Genomic DNA, 16,603 nt, shown 5'->3' on the forward strand with positions numbered 1-16,603 from the left:
TTAAGTATCCACTTTTTTGACTGTTTTTTTTTCCCCCTCCAAGTCACACTTTTCTGTTTCTTTTATGTCTGGTAATTTCTGGTTAAAAAATTGTTTAAAAAATGTGTTGTAGCAACTCTGGATTTTGTTTTATTCTTCTGAGACCTGTTATTTGTTTCAGCAAGCAATTAACTTCTCTGTAGTTAAGCTGCAAAATCTGCCTTCCCTGTCACTGATGTTTCTGCTCGGTGTTTTTTATTATTATTTTTTAAAGCCTAAAGCCTTCCCCTGAGCCTGCATAGCTTAGCAGACAGCAAATGATTCTGGCAGAAATCATGCCCAGATACTTCACAATACAAATCTTCATTCTCTGCAGCCTGAGATGTGTGAGTTGAGAAATGCAATCAAAGGCACAACCAACTTGCAAATCTCCCCAGGCTTTCAAAGTGCACAGAGCTCCTTGAGGTCTCCCATATACCAGTTTAGGATGTATGGCTTATTAATCTTCTTATTATTAAGCCCTTCATGGTTCTCTTGCTTCCAGAACCTCCCCCTTTAATTTATAGCTGCTCTGTTACCAGCCCCAAGCCAAGTCTACCACCTCCAACAGGAAAAGCTGCAGGTTTCTGTTGCCCAAGCCAAGCAGGATGAGAAAAAGTCCAAGCAAGAAAGCCACAAACTACCTGTTTTACCAGCTGCAGTAACAGTTTTTCATGAGGAAATATTCCTCAAATTGTTGCCTAACTGATGGTTTTCCAATGCCCTGACATGGTGTTTTTAATAATTTTTTTTTTAAGATTTTATTTATTTGAGAGAGAGAGCACGAGCAGGGGGAAGGGCACAGGGAGAAGGAGAAGCAGACTCCCTGCTCAGCAGGGAGCCCGACACAGGGCTCGATCCCAGAACCCTGGGATCATGACCTGAGTTGTCAGACACTTAACCGACTGAGCCACCCAGGCGTCCCAGTGTTTTTAATAATTTTATACTGTTTTGCTCTTCCTTTCTGTGGGAAGGAATTATCTGACATCATTGCCCTGTTATTACCCAAAGATGAAGCCAAAAAGAATTCTGACAAACTGGATGTGGATACAAAAGGAAAAAATGTAGTCAAAGGATGACCCTAAGGTTTTTCACCTAAGCAAGTAGAACGGAGTGGTCATTTACACCAAAATAGACTATCAGGAGAACAGACAAGCAAGGAAAGAGCTGAAATTCAGTTTTTGACATGTTATATTTCAGAAGGCTATTAGACATTCAAGTGGATATTTTAGACAATCCCATTATTGAATAAACTAGATAACCAATAAGTTTCCTTCAAAAGCTCAGTTTGCATAAGTCCTAGACCACAAAAAAGTGGTTCAGTAATACATGTTATCAAAGTTCAGGAAAGCAAAAGCTTGCTGAAGCATGGGTTGAACAAAGAAAAAGGATGTGAAAAATGAATAGAATTGACATGAGCAGTCAAGAAGACCCTATGCAAAGAAACAAAGAAAGGAAAGTGGAATAGAAGAGCAGGAGAAAGGAAAAAGAAAAAAAAAAAAAAAAGGAAGATCATACTGATACAAGGTTTCTCTAAGAACTAGAATAGAAGGTAAGAATGTATAATGGCAGGCTTAGGCAAAATATAACAAAAACAAAAAAAGGTCTCTGAACAAGTCTATACAGTTTATGTAAGTGACTATACATGATCAATATCCAAAGAACAGATAAGAACTACATAGAAACTGAAACAGAGATATGGAGAGAGCAAGTTGTTAGAAGCTGAGACTGAGGACATACTGAGGCTGAAAATAACTGAGAACAGGACTTCCAAGTGGAGATTCACATAGCAGGAAACAATGTAATCCTTTAGTAAATTCTGCATATTAGATTATCTATTGATAACATATCTCTACAGCACTATATGAAAATTTTTCATATCCATGATTTCACATAAACTTCACAATTCCTGGAAAGTAACATATCAAAATCTAGGATGAGAAGTTCAGTGGACTTCAGATAAAGATTAAGATACATAATAAAAATTTATTTTAAAAGTCAGTAAGATACATCACTATCGAGAAAATTTTAGCTGTACTTTAGAGAATTTTTTTTTTTTTTAATAATGAAGGGTGTTAGGGCGCCTGGGTGGCTCAGTTGGTTGGGCAACTGCCTTCGGCTCAGGTCATGATCCTGGAGTCCCGGGATAGAGTCCCGCATCGGGCTTCCTGCTCAGCAGGGAATCTGCTTCTCCCTCTGACCCTCCTCCCTCTCATGCTCTCTGTCTCTCATTCTCTCTGTCTCAAATAAATAAATAAAATCTTAAAAAAAAAAAAAATAATAATAATGAAGGGTGTTAAAACCTGATTGTTTGTATCCTCCCAAAATTCTTAGGTTCAAATTCTAACCTCCAATATGATGGTTAAGAGACAGGGCCTTTGGGAAGTAATTAGTTCACAAGGATGGAGCCCTCATTATGGGATTGGTGTCATTATAAGACACAAGAGAGGTGATCTTTCTCTCCACCATGTGAGGGTACAAGGAGAAAATGGTCATTTCTAAACCGGACAGAGTGCCTTTTACCAAGAACTTGACCATGGTGGCACCTTGATCTGAGACTCCCCAACTCCACAACTGTGACAAATAAATGTTTGTTGTTTAAGCCACCCAGTCTACGGTATTCTGTTACAGCAGTCCAAACTAAGAAGAGAAAGAATTGAAAGTGTAAGCTGGAAGGACCTAGACAGTAAGACATAAAGATTCTATGGTAAATTAGCAGAAAGACCAATGGGACAAGAAGGGAAGGAGCTAATCAAGAAATTCTGATCTAGTAAATAAAGAACTAACTAGATTAGGACTCATGAGACCAGATCACAGTTCTCCCATTAAAAAAAGAAGCCATTTATTCTTCACTATCTCAATCTTTTTTAATTTGTGCTCATTTCTGAGGATTTTGATAACAAAATTAAAATGCACATAAGAAAATTAAAAGTAGGCAAATTCATGGCAAAACTAATAATGCAGGGCGCCTGGGTGGCTCAGTTGGTTAAGCGACTGTCTTTGGCTCAGGTCATGATCCTGGAGTCCCGGGATCGAGTCCCACATCGGGCTCCTGGCTCAGCGGGGAGTCTGCTTCTCCCTCTGACCCTCCCCCTCTCATGTGCTCTCTCTCTCTCTCTCATTCTCTCTCCCTCAAATAAATAAAATCTTTTAAAAAAAATAAAAACAAATAATGCAAAAATCTAAATAATTTAATTGTTATATATTTATAAGCAAAGTAAGCTTTCGATGCCAGCTTCTGCCAGCTTCTTGTGCATACTACAATTCTTTTTTAAGTAGGCTCCACGCCCAGTACAGAGCCCAACTAGGGGTTTGAACTCACAACCCTGAGATCAAGACCTGAGCTTATACCAAGAGTCAGATTCTTAACCAACTGAGCCACCCAGGCACCCCTGCATACTACAATTCCAACAAGAATTTATCAATGGCAACAGTAATTATCATACTCTACCTTTGCAGTCAGGAGTAGAGCTAAAAGAAGGGTTCCTATTACTAACAAAAATATGATGAAAATGCTTATTATTTTGTCTAACATCTTCTCCAACCAGATGATCATCTGCACAGAAACAAAAAAGAGAATTACTTATCTTTCAAGCACAACTTAATAAAAATTCATACATATTCAAATATTATTAAGACAAAATAGGATAGTCAGCATTGCAAATCAAACTGTGGCATAATGATTAAAGCTGTAAGCAACTTCAGAAAATTAACTAATAGCATTAATTACTGTTGTTATATAAAAAGAGTTTATTAACTAATGATGTAATGTATGGTGATTAACATAACATAATAATAAAAAAATAAATTAAAAGAGTTTATTATTGTCCTATCTAAGAAAAGGCAATTTGAACATAATCCATATTTATGTTTGAATTCTCATACAGTGGTATATTTATATTTCAAATTGTAATTTGTAATTGGCAAATATTCTAAACAACATAAAATATTTAAATGAAATAATGATAATACATCAGCTGACCTCAAATCTCATGAAATTTTACTGTCCAATTAGCAAATATAGATAGCTTTACAAAAAATATGCCTCTTGGGCGCCTGGGTGGCTCAGTTGGCTAAGCGACTGCCTTCGGCTCAGGTCATGATCCTGGAGTCCCGGGATCGAGTCCCACATCGGACTCCCTCAGCGGGGAGTCTGCTTCTCCCTCTGACCCTCCCCCCTCTCATGCTCTCTCTGTCTCATTCTCTCTCTCAAATAAATAAATAAAATCTTTAAAAAAAAAAATATGCCTCTTACAAAACAGGTATGCTCTAAATTATAGATAAATTAGGAGCAAATTAAAATAGGAATTACATTCAAAATATTTTTTCCCTTTGATGCCACTAGGGTTACAAAAACAGTAATAATAAAAATCTAATGTTAAGGTAATGATAAATATCAATTTCAGAATACTACCCGGGGGGGGGGGTCAGCAGGTAGATGCACAATTAGGAGGGGTACAAAATGGGCTTTAATTACATAGGTAATGTTTTATCAAGCTGGAGGATAGACTTACTGATGTTCTTTACATCTTTTTTATTTGAAATATTTCTTAACAAAATACTTTTTAAAATTTGATATTCCACTTGAAATTTCCATTCTTTTGAAAACATAAGCTTTAGGACAAATTGACTGTAAATAAAGAATAATCATTATTGTAATGGTTATTCCTTAATCAATAATTAAAATTATGCTCTTCCTAAATGCTACTTGACATTCCATTTTGAGTGTAACTTCTCTCATCTTTCACAATCACAAATAATCCTACATTTAAAAAAATGTTTGTTTGGGCGCCTGGGTGGCTCAGTTGGTTAAGCGACTGCCTTCGGCTCAGGTCATGATCCTGGAGTCCCAGGATCGAGTCCCGCATCGGGCTCCCTGCTCAGCAGGGAGTCTGCTTCTCCCTCTGACCCTCCTCCCTCTCATGCTCTCTGTCTCTCATTGTCTCTCTTGCAAATAAATTTAAAAATTCTTAAAAAAAAAAAAATGTTTGTTTTCAGAATATATAATTCTGACAGATTTCTAGAATTTCTGCCATGCAAAGCTACATTTAACATTTCAAAAATAAAATCAATTAGATGACTGCTGAAATACCACATTGCACCCCTCAACCCCTACATAAGCTACAGCATTGCTGAATAAGTTAGCCTTAATTTAAATCTGAATTATGCTCTCCAGTGAGTTAAACAAACAAGAGCAAACGGTGGTTAAAAATAAAACATGACTTCTAAAACATTTTCCAATCCATGCTAAAAGCTTGCATCCCTTTATCTTTCATGAAAGATACTATCACTAAAAGATCAATGCAGTGAGCTCAAAGATAAAAAGTTCATCTTTTATCTTGACAATTACAGCTTCAAACAGAAGAGTTAATTTTCAGTGCATGCTACCAAAGCATCAAAGACAATGCAGAGATTAAAAAGAGTAGTATCAAGTTTTTAAGATATGGAAGGTCAGATGTCGTATTTTGAATGTACATTCTAAAATCAATGAAACTGAAAAGTTTCACAATTAGAAATCAGCTCTACACAGAGTTCTTGAGACAGTTTCCTGAGGAAAGAGCTAGGGTTGTATTATTCTTCTTTGTAGTTCCCAAGCCTGACAGTGCACGGCACATGGTGAAAGCTCAAATATATATCTGAACAGGCAAACATAAATAACTTCAGAATTAAGACCAGATCTGTATTCACAAATTACAATTTCTAAAAATAACTTGGGAGCCCCAATTTTTTGAAAAATGTGTATTCTGAAATATGTTTTTTAAATGTAAATGATGATTTAGAAAGTACAACTAAATTTAAGACCAGGTATTTCTAACATATAAAACATGGAATTCACAAACACATTATGAATATCAATATTACAAAATCAAGCTTTATGTTTTTAAACCACGGTAGAATTTTCCTACCAGAAGCCATATACCTAGGGATTGGAAAAAATCCACACTAAGAGTCACCTAAATAAAAATTTATATTCAGGGCTAACAGTGAGGGTTAGAGGTTTCATTCAAAATTTAAAATAAATAAAACCACTTAAGATGCTCAATATATAAACTAAAAAAGATGGGAGGGGAATCTATTCACATTATACATGGCTAAGGTACAGTGAAAAAACAGGACAAAAAGGGAGACAGAGAGAGAAAGAGTGGGAAAGAGAGACCAGGAAAGACTTATTAAAGAATAAAGGGAGATTTTTTTTTTTTTTAAAGGTCAAAACAGGAGAAAAAAATGTGTGGCTGGGGGCAACTGGTGCATAGAACCAAGGACCAATCAATAAAGAGGAAATAACGAAGTGGACAGAAAACTTAAATGGAGGATAAGAACCCCAAGAAAGAGTGAATGGAACAAGACTCTCAAGGAAGCAGAAACTCGGACATCAAAAGAGAAACACAGGGGTGCCTGGCTGGCTCAGTCAGTTAAGCATCTGCCTTCAGCTCAGGCCACAATCCCGGGGTGCTGGGATCAAGCTCTGCTTTGGGCTCTCTGCTCAGCAGGGGAGTGCGCTTCTTCCTCTGCCCCTGCTTGTGCTCTCTCTCTCTCTCACTCACTCTCTCTCTCAAATGCATGAAATCTTAAAAAAAAAAAAAGAAAAGAAGAGAAACATGGACAAAAGAAGCAATGGAGAAGCAGAAGGGAATGGAGGACAGAATTCCTAAAGAAATGCCAGAGGCACTGTCCAAAGAGACAGACCCTGTGCTGTACTCAGCTTCGGGCAGCAGGATCCACACCACCTGTCATCACTGCCATCAGCTGTCATTAATGCCTGCCTGTAGAAATCACACTGTCCCTGGTGATCTCCCCAGCCTTCTACGCTCTGAGAAATTATCTTAGTTATTAAACTTTATTTTCTTAAAGGGGAAGGGGAGTAATTTTAAAATGACATTCTGAAATGTTTCCAGTGTGAATGAAGGGCATGCATTTTTTAAAATTTAGAGAGGTCAGTAAATGTATGGTTATACTGCAAGACTTTGAAACTTCTAAACTGGCTGGAGGGTATTATGTTGAGCAAAATAAGTCAAACAGAGAAAGACATGTATCATATGACCTCACTGATATGAGGAATTCTTAATTGCAGGAAACAAACTGAGGGTTGCTGGAGTGGGGGGTGGGGTGGGAGGGATGGGGTGACTGGGTGATAGACACTGGGGAGGGTATGTGCTCTAGTAAGCGCTGTGAATTGTGCAAGACTGTTGAATCTCAGATCTGTACCTCTGAAACAAATAATGCAATATATGTTAAGAAAAAAAAAGAAGAAGAAGATAGCAGGAGGGGAAGAATGAAGGGGGGGAAATCGGAGGGGTAGATGAACCATGAGAGACGATGGACTCTGAAAAACAAACGGAGGGTTCTAGAGGGGAAGGGGGTGGGAGGATGGGGTAGCCTGGTGATGGGTATTGAGGAGGGCACGTTCTGCATGGAGCACTGGGTGTTATGCACAAACAATGAATCATGGAACACTACATCTAAAACTAATGATGTAATGTACGGGGATTAACATAAGAATAAAAAAATTAAAAAAAAAAAAAAGTAAGTGATCGTTCCACTACTGAGTTTTCTATTTCATTATTCTGGGCCTTTCATTTTGCTTTGTTTTTTGAACCAAATTCTAGTTGAGTCTTAGTGCACATAACCAACACTAAAAAATAAAACAAGCCTTGAGAAATAGGTTATGTCTCAATTAACCACAGATATGTTCTCTCTCACCCTCCCTTTCCTTGAATTAGTTTCCTAGTTCACTCCACTTGAACCTGAAAAACCAAATACCCAATACTGTAAATTTTCTGACCTTGGATGTAATGTAATAAAACAGACCTCAACTTATTTATGTGCTTTCCTAGAACATACAGTCCCAGAACTTACAGCAGCACTCCTGCTCTCCACCAATGCTTTACCTGTGCTATACGGAATCATCAAAGAAAGGAAACCGTCACTTGATCTCTTAGGAATCTTTTAAAACTGAGTCACAACTGGTTAGCTATGAATTAGGCTCCTAAATTAGGTGATCTAACTCATGTAGTCACCTAAGGTTAAATCAAATTGCACCTAATGACTTTAGCTCTCCTTTCTCTCATCCCTTGAGGACAATTTCATTTCAATATACACAAGCTGGAGCAGTATATAAAACCACCTCTTCTGATCAAAATAAGAAAATGTGACTTTTGTTTGCAGCACTATCATTTGCCAAGGATTGAACTCATTTACTCATTAGTTTTGCAGGGAATGGAGGTACAGACAACAGCATGTACGTTGGTGGGAGCGAGGGAGTGCCCGGTAAGTGTATGTGTGTATGTATGTATGTATGTATTTTACACACTGTTTATTTTCAATCCAAAGTTCAGAAGTTTAAGGCACTGTCAAGTCCCCTCTTTCTTCTTCTTCAAAAGAAAGAAGAAAACCCTAAACTCTAACCCAAATGTGTCACCTTGGTCTATTTCTAAGAAGTACCACATTCTTAAGGTCTGCTATATCTCCACTGACAATTTTAGAGTTTTGTTGTGCCTAAACACAATACACATAAATGTCATCTCCTGCTATCTGTCTCAGGGATTTGCTGAATTTAAGTCTAGAACTACTATATGTGGGCTACATGTCACAAGTACAGCACTCCTAATTTATCTGGATTATCCTTTATCGAAGTTATTAAAAATGTACCTATTTCATGCAAATCATGTGAAGCATTCACCATACATACAACCTCATACCTTGAGAAATACGAGGTCACAGGCCATGACCACCATCTTTTTTAAGTTAAAAATGAAATTCTAGAATAGTTGCTATTAAAAAAAAAAAAAAAGATACTATATAAAATTACCAGCCAAGTAAATCGAGTATTTCACAAATTTATCTTTTTAAAAAACTTCTGTGTCATTTATAAAATAAGTAGCAATAAAAAGTTCTCTTTCTGGGGCGCCTGGGTGGCTCAGTCGGTTAAGCATCTGCCTTTGGCTCAGGTCTTGATCCCGGGGTCCTGGGATCCAGCCCGGCATCTGGTTTCCTGCTCAAAAGGGAGCCTGCTTCTCCCTCTCTCTCTGCCTCTCCCCACCGCTCGTGCTCTCTTTCTCTCAAATAAATAAATAAAATCTTAAAAAAAAAAAAAGTTCTCTTTCCTTTTCGGTAACTATTGCCTAATGTGCTCTCACACATCAAAGAAGACTAAAGTAGGGCTACATTAGAGCTGAAAAGGAACGTCACTCACTCACTGTGGACAGAAGGACTCCAAGACAGAACTTCTTACACACACCTGGGCAAGGAGATAGTAACCATATATCCTAAATATATAGCTTTGGGTGTTTAGCAAATTGTACTGTGATAGTACCAACATTTCACGACCTTCCATAGCTTATTAATTTGAACTTTAAAAGCAAAAACTAATTTTGACATATGGACAGAAACAGAATGAGAATGGAGATACAGGGGGAAGTTACAGAATTCAATAGTAAAAACCAACATCCATGTGTTCATTTACCTTCTTATTTAGCCAGTGCCAGAGCTTGAGGATAGGGGGTAAGGTAAGAAAGAGAAGATAAGAACAGTGGAATATCATTAGAGAATGCAATAATAGTAATGAAAGAAAAGAAAGTCACTGAGAGTGTGAGGAGGAAATAATCCCAGACCAAAAAAACAAAACAAAAACTAGAAAAATAATTGTAATGCATTAACAAAGTTTTAAAATCAAGTGAATATAGTATTCGTTTAAGATATACAATGACTGAAATAACCACAAGCTTTGTGGGCAATTCAACAATTAAAAATACAAAGAATAGCCTGAATACTTATCAGCTTAAACAGTCACACCAAATTCCAAAGATCAGAATAATAACTAAGATTCTTTCACATATCATGTACCAAAAGGATTTTTAATTAATGTTCATATACTATGTGTTCACTGAACTTTGTGGTTGTAGCTTTATAGTATTGGTTATTTCACATTTTTTTAAACAGTAAAACACATCAGAGCTCATTTGGAACAATGAACACCTGGCCAAAGAGCAGACACATCCAAGATTGTTAATATTTGGTGTATTTCCTTCCATCTCAATTTTTCTGGCACACATCCTTCTACTTTATGTAACATCCTTTCTTTCACACTAAGATTACCTCATCTAAACACCTCACAATATTTAGCACTATAATAACTAATGCTAGTTAGTGGACACATGATATAAAACTTGTTAAACATAGGACTTAAGGCATTATTAGTGATATAAAAAGTATAAAAGCTAAAAAGCAGAATTTTATCAGAGTAACTGTTAAATGCTCTTTGCAGAGTTTTTTACTAAAAGTACACTCAATGCACGTTTAAAACTATACTTCAAACAATCTCCTGTAGGGAATATTTTCAAAAACAGTAGTCTAATCAATCGAAATTTAACAGAAACATGAAAAACAGATTTATTCCCCAAAGCAGCAGCCCATATATATTATATTAGATAAAATATAATTATGGCATCAATTATCACTAGACACTCAGTTTGCAATAGACATTTATTCTGATATGTTTTATTATTATAGCCCAAAATGCTAGTTTTATTCATTTTACTTTACCCTTAAGAAGAACAAATTGGCATACAAATTTGAATAAAAAAATGACAAATTTTGACAAGGCTACTCCATCACAAATACTTTTGATACCCCCGGAACTTCAACTGACACATCTATAGAGTTGTCCTAAGTGAAGGGTTCCAAATACAAGTCCGTGGGATTCTGAAAACAAGATTTAGTGTCCATCCCTTCTGATAGTGGTAAGGCTGTCAGAAATTAACTGAAATAAGACTCGCCCCCTTTAAACAGTCTGAAGGACTAAATCTGCTCTAGTAAGACAAAGCTGCACCCTATACCAGGAAGATGTGATAAATATGTTAAAATTTGTGGGAAGTCTTAGACTTCTTATTTAAAAAGTTGAAAAAAGTAAGAATACAAATAGGCAAATCACAAAATAAAAATATAAATAGCCAATAAGCAAACTCTATTTTTTAAAATTTCAAATTAAAACCACACTGAGATACTTCTTTTTATTAAACTGAAAAGGACATTTTGTTACACTATAACATCTAGTATTAGCAAGAGCTCAGGAAATGGGCACTGCCTTATGTTACATTGATGGTAATTAAAACTGGCAAGCTTTCTGGAAGACGAAAGACTGACTCCTGGTTTCGGCTCAGATCATGATCTCACGGTTGCAGGATCGAAACCCACGTTGGGCTCTGTGCTCAGTGCGGAGTCTGCTTCAAATTCTCTCTACCTCTCCCTCTCACTCACTCTCTCTCAATAAATTAAAATCTTAAAAAAAACAAAAACAAAAACAGAAAAACATATCCCCCTGCACCTCTGTTGCCCAGGAGATGTTACCATGGCTTTAGAAGATTTCTTTCCTTCCACCTCACGTGAACTCCAGTTATTCTTCTCATCTCTATCTATGCTGGTTTCATCTACCAGTATTAGTGACTTCACCTAACCTGAAGTCATGGACAGACCTGCTCAGGGAAACAGTTACTAGGCTCTGTGAGGAGGCCCGGCTCACACAGCACAGCACCGACAAAGACCCCGACTGGGTCTCGCCGGACTCTCCAGCCTCGCTTCTGCATATATCCCACCATGCCTGTTTCCTTGGTGCTCCCTAAGAAGTCAGGCTGCGGCGGTCTCTATCTACCTCTGCCCTGCTCCGTCCACCTGTTCCTCCTGCCCTGTCACCTAAGAAACTCCTACTTGCGCTTCAAAATTTGCTGCGGCACCACCTCTTCTGCAAAACCTCCCCTCTCCCACTGCCTCGCCAATAGTGAGTCCTTTCTTGCTCAGTACTAACACTGTACCCACTGCCTCGCCAACAGTGAGTCCTTTCTTGCTCAGTACTAACACTGTACCCACTGCCTCGCCAACAGTGAGTCCTTTCTTGCTCAGTACTAACACTGTACTCTGTACATACTTTCCTCCACAAATTAAAACCACAGCTAACACACAGAGCTTATTATGAATCAGGCTCCAATCTAGGAACTGTACGTCTATTAACTCATTTAACCCCCACAGCCGTTCTCCAAGACGCATGCTATTATATTTATTGTATTGGTAAGGAAAACAAGGCATAGAAAGGTTAAGAAATTCATCCAAGTTCACATAGCTAGTAAACAGCAGAACTGGGATCAGGGTTCATGCTCCTAACCACTGCATCTAAATTTTAATGGACTGCTGTCTCTCCACTGAACAGAGCTTCTGCATCTAGTTTTCTGTGAGTCAGTGGATTTTCCTGAGGACTTAGCCCATTATCTGACATGTGGGAATTACTCCAGAAATACTGCACTGAGGCAGCATTACCTGGCAATATAATTTTATGCAAGTCACATAGCCCCTCTAGACTTCAATTTGGTCCTTATAAAATGAGGGAGTTGAACAGGTGCTCCATAACATCCTTTTCTCCCATTTTTAAGAGGGAAAACTACTTACACAATACTGACTCAAACTAAATCTATCCTACCCTTACAGAAGCCATAATTCTAAACTTTAAATTTCATCACAGATGTAGACATGAAACGTGTTATTGACAATCATAGTATGAATACCAAATACCATGACATGGAATATATGCATACATAAACTCCATTAAAACAGCCCAAGTCTTAAAATACAATACCTTGCTATCAACTTTTAACAAGAATTTTCCAAGCCCAACAACTGGCCATGGGGCGAGAGCCTCCTGCCGCTCCCTGAGGAAGTGCTCCACGGCCTGCCACCACACGAGGCAGCGTTTCTCCAGGAAGTCCACCACTCCAAAGTGAATAACAAGCTTTTTGAGGATCCAAACTAGAAGGAACGAATGCATATAAAACCAAAACATAGATTACAAAGTCAGAACGTGAAAAGGTCCTTTAATTTCATGTGACCTTTCTAAAACAGTGAAGCTAATATTAAATAAAAATCAATTAAGAAAAAAAAGGCAAGGGGAGAAATGAAAAGTTCATGGTATTCCAAACTGACAGAATTAGGACAAATAACTTTTTACACAATCCCCACCTGCCCATATACTACCTTCGCTGTGAAGTCCGAATCCCTGAAGGAGCCAGGGATTATTTCATAGACCGTATAAACATAAGATATTCTGATCATGAAGATTTCAGTGACTACAATCCTGGCCCCTCACACCTTACCCTTCCGGGATGAAGAATCCTAACCCCTGACATGGCCCAATTCCCTTGGCTATTACAGATGCTCTTGCCAAATGCTATTCTTCTCCTTGTATGTTTAACGTCAGTGGCCAGAAAAGTATCAGGTATTCCATCTGCATCATGATTTTGTACCCCTGGTCTTCCTATTTCTCCACTTGATGCTGCTCTGTACATCCGAATCTCTGAGCAGGCTTCAGTAGAGAAGTAGAGCAGGGACAAGCAGGGTTGTTACAAATGGTCCCTGAGGCCACACAGGGCACAGCTTCTGCAGAGACCACTCACAGAGCACAATATGTATGTACCCTCTGCACTGGGCAGCGAGGTCACCCTGCAAGCAGGGGGTGAGCTTCTTATTAAAGGCCACCTAAGAAGGTGGTGGGGCCAGAAGGAAGTGCTATTTATCTGTGGGGGTGCCTTGAAGTCTGGACCCTGGATAACTGATCCCAACTACTATAATTTCCCTAATTCCAAGGATTTCTGTGTCCTTACCCCTGGCCATACAATCTAATGGTTCACAGTTTACTCTTTTGAACCATGAGCTCAGTGTTACATATCAGCTCAACAATTCCATCATTAACATTTTTAAATCTCTAGAGAGGTCCTAGGAAAGCGCCTATGGTCTCTAGAATAAGCCCAGAGTAATTACAGGCTGTAGAAAATGTTCTGGGGGCCAACTGCTCAAAGCCTGCTCTCCCAAGCCATGTCAAATTATTATGATGGCCTGAAGGTCAAGAAATGACTAGGATAAATGTTAACTCCTGCTAACAAATTTTAAACAGAAGGGGGTTCCAACAGCACCTGACACAATTTGGCAGTATAAAATAAATCATTTGGCAAAACCAAAAATGTATGGAACAATCCAGAAAGAGCAATTTAAACTATTTCACTAAGCATTTCTATAAATTCCTTAACAGAAAGCATGGCTATGGTATGTACTTTGTGACTAGCTCCAACTGCCAAACAGAAGTTCTGTTTGAGGATGCAAGAAGCACATACAAACTTCGACCTCATATTCTATGTTCCCTAAGGACAGGCACTATACAGTGTTCTGGTCCTAACAAATCTTTTATTTTTTTTAAACAAGGTAACTATTTCATTAACTGTCCAAGTTAATGAGAATCACAAGTTTTAAAACTAAGGATCTAGAAGGTAAATGGTCCAATGAGTTTAGATTTTTAAACCATGGTGGAAAACAGGCTTCCAAAAAGGAAATCATGTTTAAATCAATAATGAAAAGCTTTGATAAAGAAAAGACTAATCAAATTTAGGAGGTATCTGGATGGCAGGACCCTGAGCATCAACTGAGGACTTAATAAATTTGGCAAAGGGGAGCACCTGTGTGGCTCAGGTCCTGATCTCAGGGTCCTGGGATCAAGCCCCGCACAAGGCTCCCTGCTCAGCGGGGAGTCTGCTTCTCCCTATGCCCCTCCCCCCTTGTTTGTGCTCTCATGCACGCGTTCTCTCGCTCAAATAAATAAAATCTTTTAAAAAGTAAATAAATAGGGGCACCTGGGTGGCTCAGTCATTAAGCGTCTGCCTTTGGCTCAGGTCATGATCTCAGGGTCCTGGGATCGAGCCCCGCATCGGGCTCCCTGCTCGGCGGGAAGCCTGCTTCTCCCTCTCCCTCTCCCACTCCCCCTGCTTGTGATCCCTCTCTCATTGTGTCTCTCTGTCAAATAAATAAATAAAATCTTTAAAAAAAAAAAAGTAAATAAATAAATAAATTTAACAAAGGTTCTGATTGCAGTAAGAGGTTAAGCCTAAACAATCAGGAAAGCATGAAATAAAAGACTCTTCTAAAATTCACCTGAACTACTTACTTTTCCATTCTCAGAAGAAGCTTTAAATATACAACTGTTTTATCTTAAAAGAGAGTAATATTACCTCAAATATTAAAATCCAAAATTTATGGGCGCCTGGGTGGCTCAGTTGGTTGAGCGACTGCCTTCGGCTCAGGTCATGATCCTTGAGTCCCGGGATCGAATCCCACATCGGGCTCCCTGCTCGGCAGGGGGTCTGCTTCTCCCTCTGACCCTCCCCCCTCTTATGTGCTCTCTCTCATTCTCTCTCTCTCAAATAAATAAATAAATCTTTAAAAAAAAAAAAAAATCCAAAATTTAAAGAAAAAGAAGGCTTCCAAGACCAGACCATAGGGACCGATTACCTGCAATAGGCACTGGAAGCAACTGTATAATCCACAGATTCAACCAGAGCTGGACTCCAATAATGGCCCACACGAGGGACACGAAGTAGATGTCGCTGGTCTTCTTCTTCCTGACAAACGTTCCCATTTCAGGCCTTTGTCTGCCCAGAGTGGGTGAAGGGGAGGAAGGTGAAGGAGAGGAGGACAGCGCTGCAGGGGGCTCTCCTCTGTCCATGGTTTCTGAAAAGGGGGGTAAAATCACCACCATATTAGTCCACATTAGTTAGCAGTCCTACGGCGCAATTCACTAAGCTACTCTACTGTAAGCCTTCAAAATGGACTCTGGCAGAACGATTACACTGGGTTAAAAAAGAAACAAGGATCTGGATGTGTGTTTGCATATGCACTGAAAAACGTGTAGAGAATTACACTACTGACCGTATTTAAATCAAGGGAAATTGAGGGGCGCCTGGGTGGCTCAGTCGTTAAGCGTCTGCCTTCGGCTCAGGTCATGATCCCAGGGTCCTGGGATCGAGCCCTGCATCGGGCTCCCTGCTCGGCGGGAAGCCTGCTTCTCCCTCTCCCTCTCCCACTCCCCCTGCTTGTGTTCCTGCTCTCACTCTCGCTCTGTCAAATAAATAAATAAAATCTTTAAAAAAAAAAAAAAAATCTAGAGAAATTGAGTTCGTTGGGGGGTAGAGCTGGGTATGGTGAGTTTTTCACATTTTACTGTATACATTTCATACTGTTCCAAGTTTTATATATATGTAATTTAAACAAAAATTATGACAAAATAGCTGAGAATTATAATTACCCCATGAAAACTCCTCAAACTGTATAAAGCAACAAATATTAAGATACAGAATTCCTAGATCTAAAAATGTCACCTCTTTTAATATAATTTTATTAGATATATATGTATTTCTGATACAACACGGCTTTTCAGTGTCATTTCACCTAAAATGGAGCCAACTGCTCTTATAAAAACAAACCCAGGGCTTTGAAACAGGTCGTTCCCTTAGAATAAGAAATAAAACAACGACAGATTGCTGGGGGTGAGGAATTTTCAAATAAAGGAGACCATACCGAATGAGTTCACATAAAGTACTGTTTTCTAACAATGCAACTACCAAGTTTTACTATAGGGTTATATTATTTCTATTTCCTGGTTTTACCAAAACATACCATATACCTCAGAAATCATATAAGTCTTAAAGCAATATTATTCAGTACATGCCATGATGATGAAAATGAGTAACACCCTACAACTTGCATTTTGCCTTCCATT

The 16,603-nt window shown here is 38.5% G+C and overlaps 1 protein-coding gene across 4 annotated transcripts in view; it reads right to left on the reverse strand.

Moving 5' to 3' along the window:
• TMEM245 (transmembrane protein 245) overlaps positions 1 to 16,603 on the reverse strand; it is a 108,725-nt gene that overhangs the window by 64,813 nt on the left and 27,309 nt on the right. For 3 of the 4 annotated variants that reach the window (XM_045882869.3, XM_054509337.2, XM_045882871.3), the window contains exons 5-8: positions 15,337 to 15,555; positions 12,641 to 12,810; positions 9,482 to 9,505; positions 3,470 to 3,574 (exon numbers count right to left, since the gene is read on the reverse strand). In XM_045882869.3, coding sequence (XP_045738825.1) covers positions 3,470 to 3,574; positions 9,482 to 9,505; positions 12,641 to 12,810; positions 15,337 to 15,555 — 518 coding nt within the window. The remainder of the gene's footprint in view (positions 1 to 3,469; positions 3,575 to 9,481; positions 9,506 to 12,640; positions 12,811 to 15,336; positions 15,556 to 16,603) is intronic. The other variant, XM_045882870.3, reaches the window with a different exon arrangement.

Source organism: Mirounga angustirostris, unplaced genomic scaffold, assembly GCF_029215605.1.
Source record: "Mirounga angustirostris isolate CCGP_5_RB_7025 unplaced genomic scaffold, mMirAng1.0.hap1 SCAF_15, whole genome shotgun sequence".
Classification (NCBI taxonomy): domain Eukaryota; kingdom Metazoa; phylum Chordata; class Mammalia; order Carnivora; family Phocidae; genus Mirounga; species Mirounga angustirostris.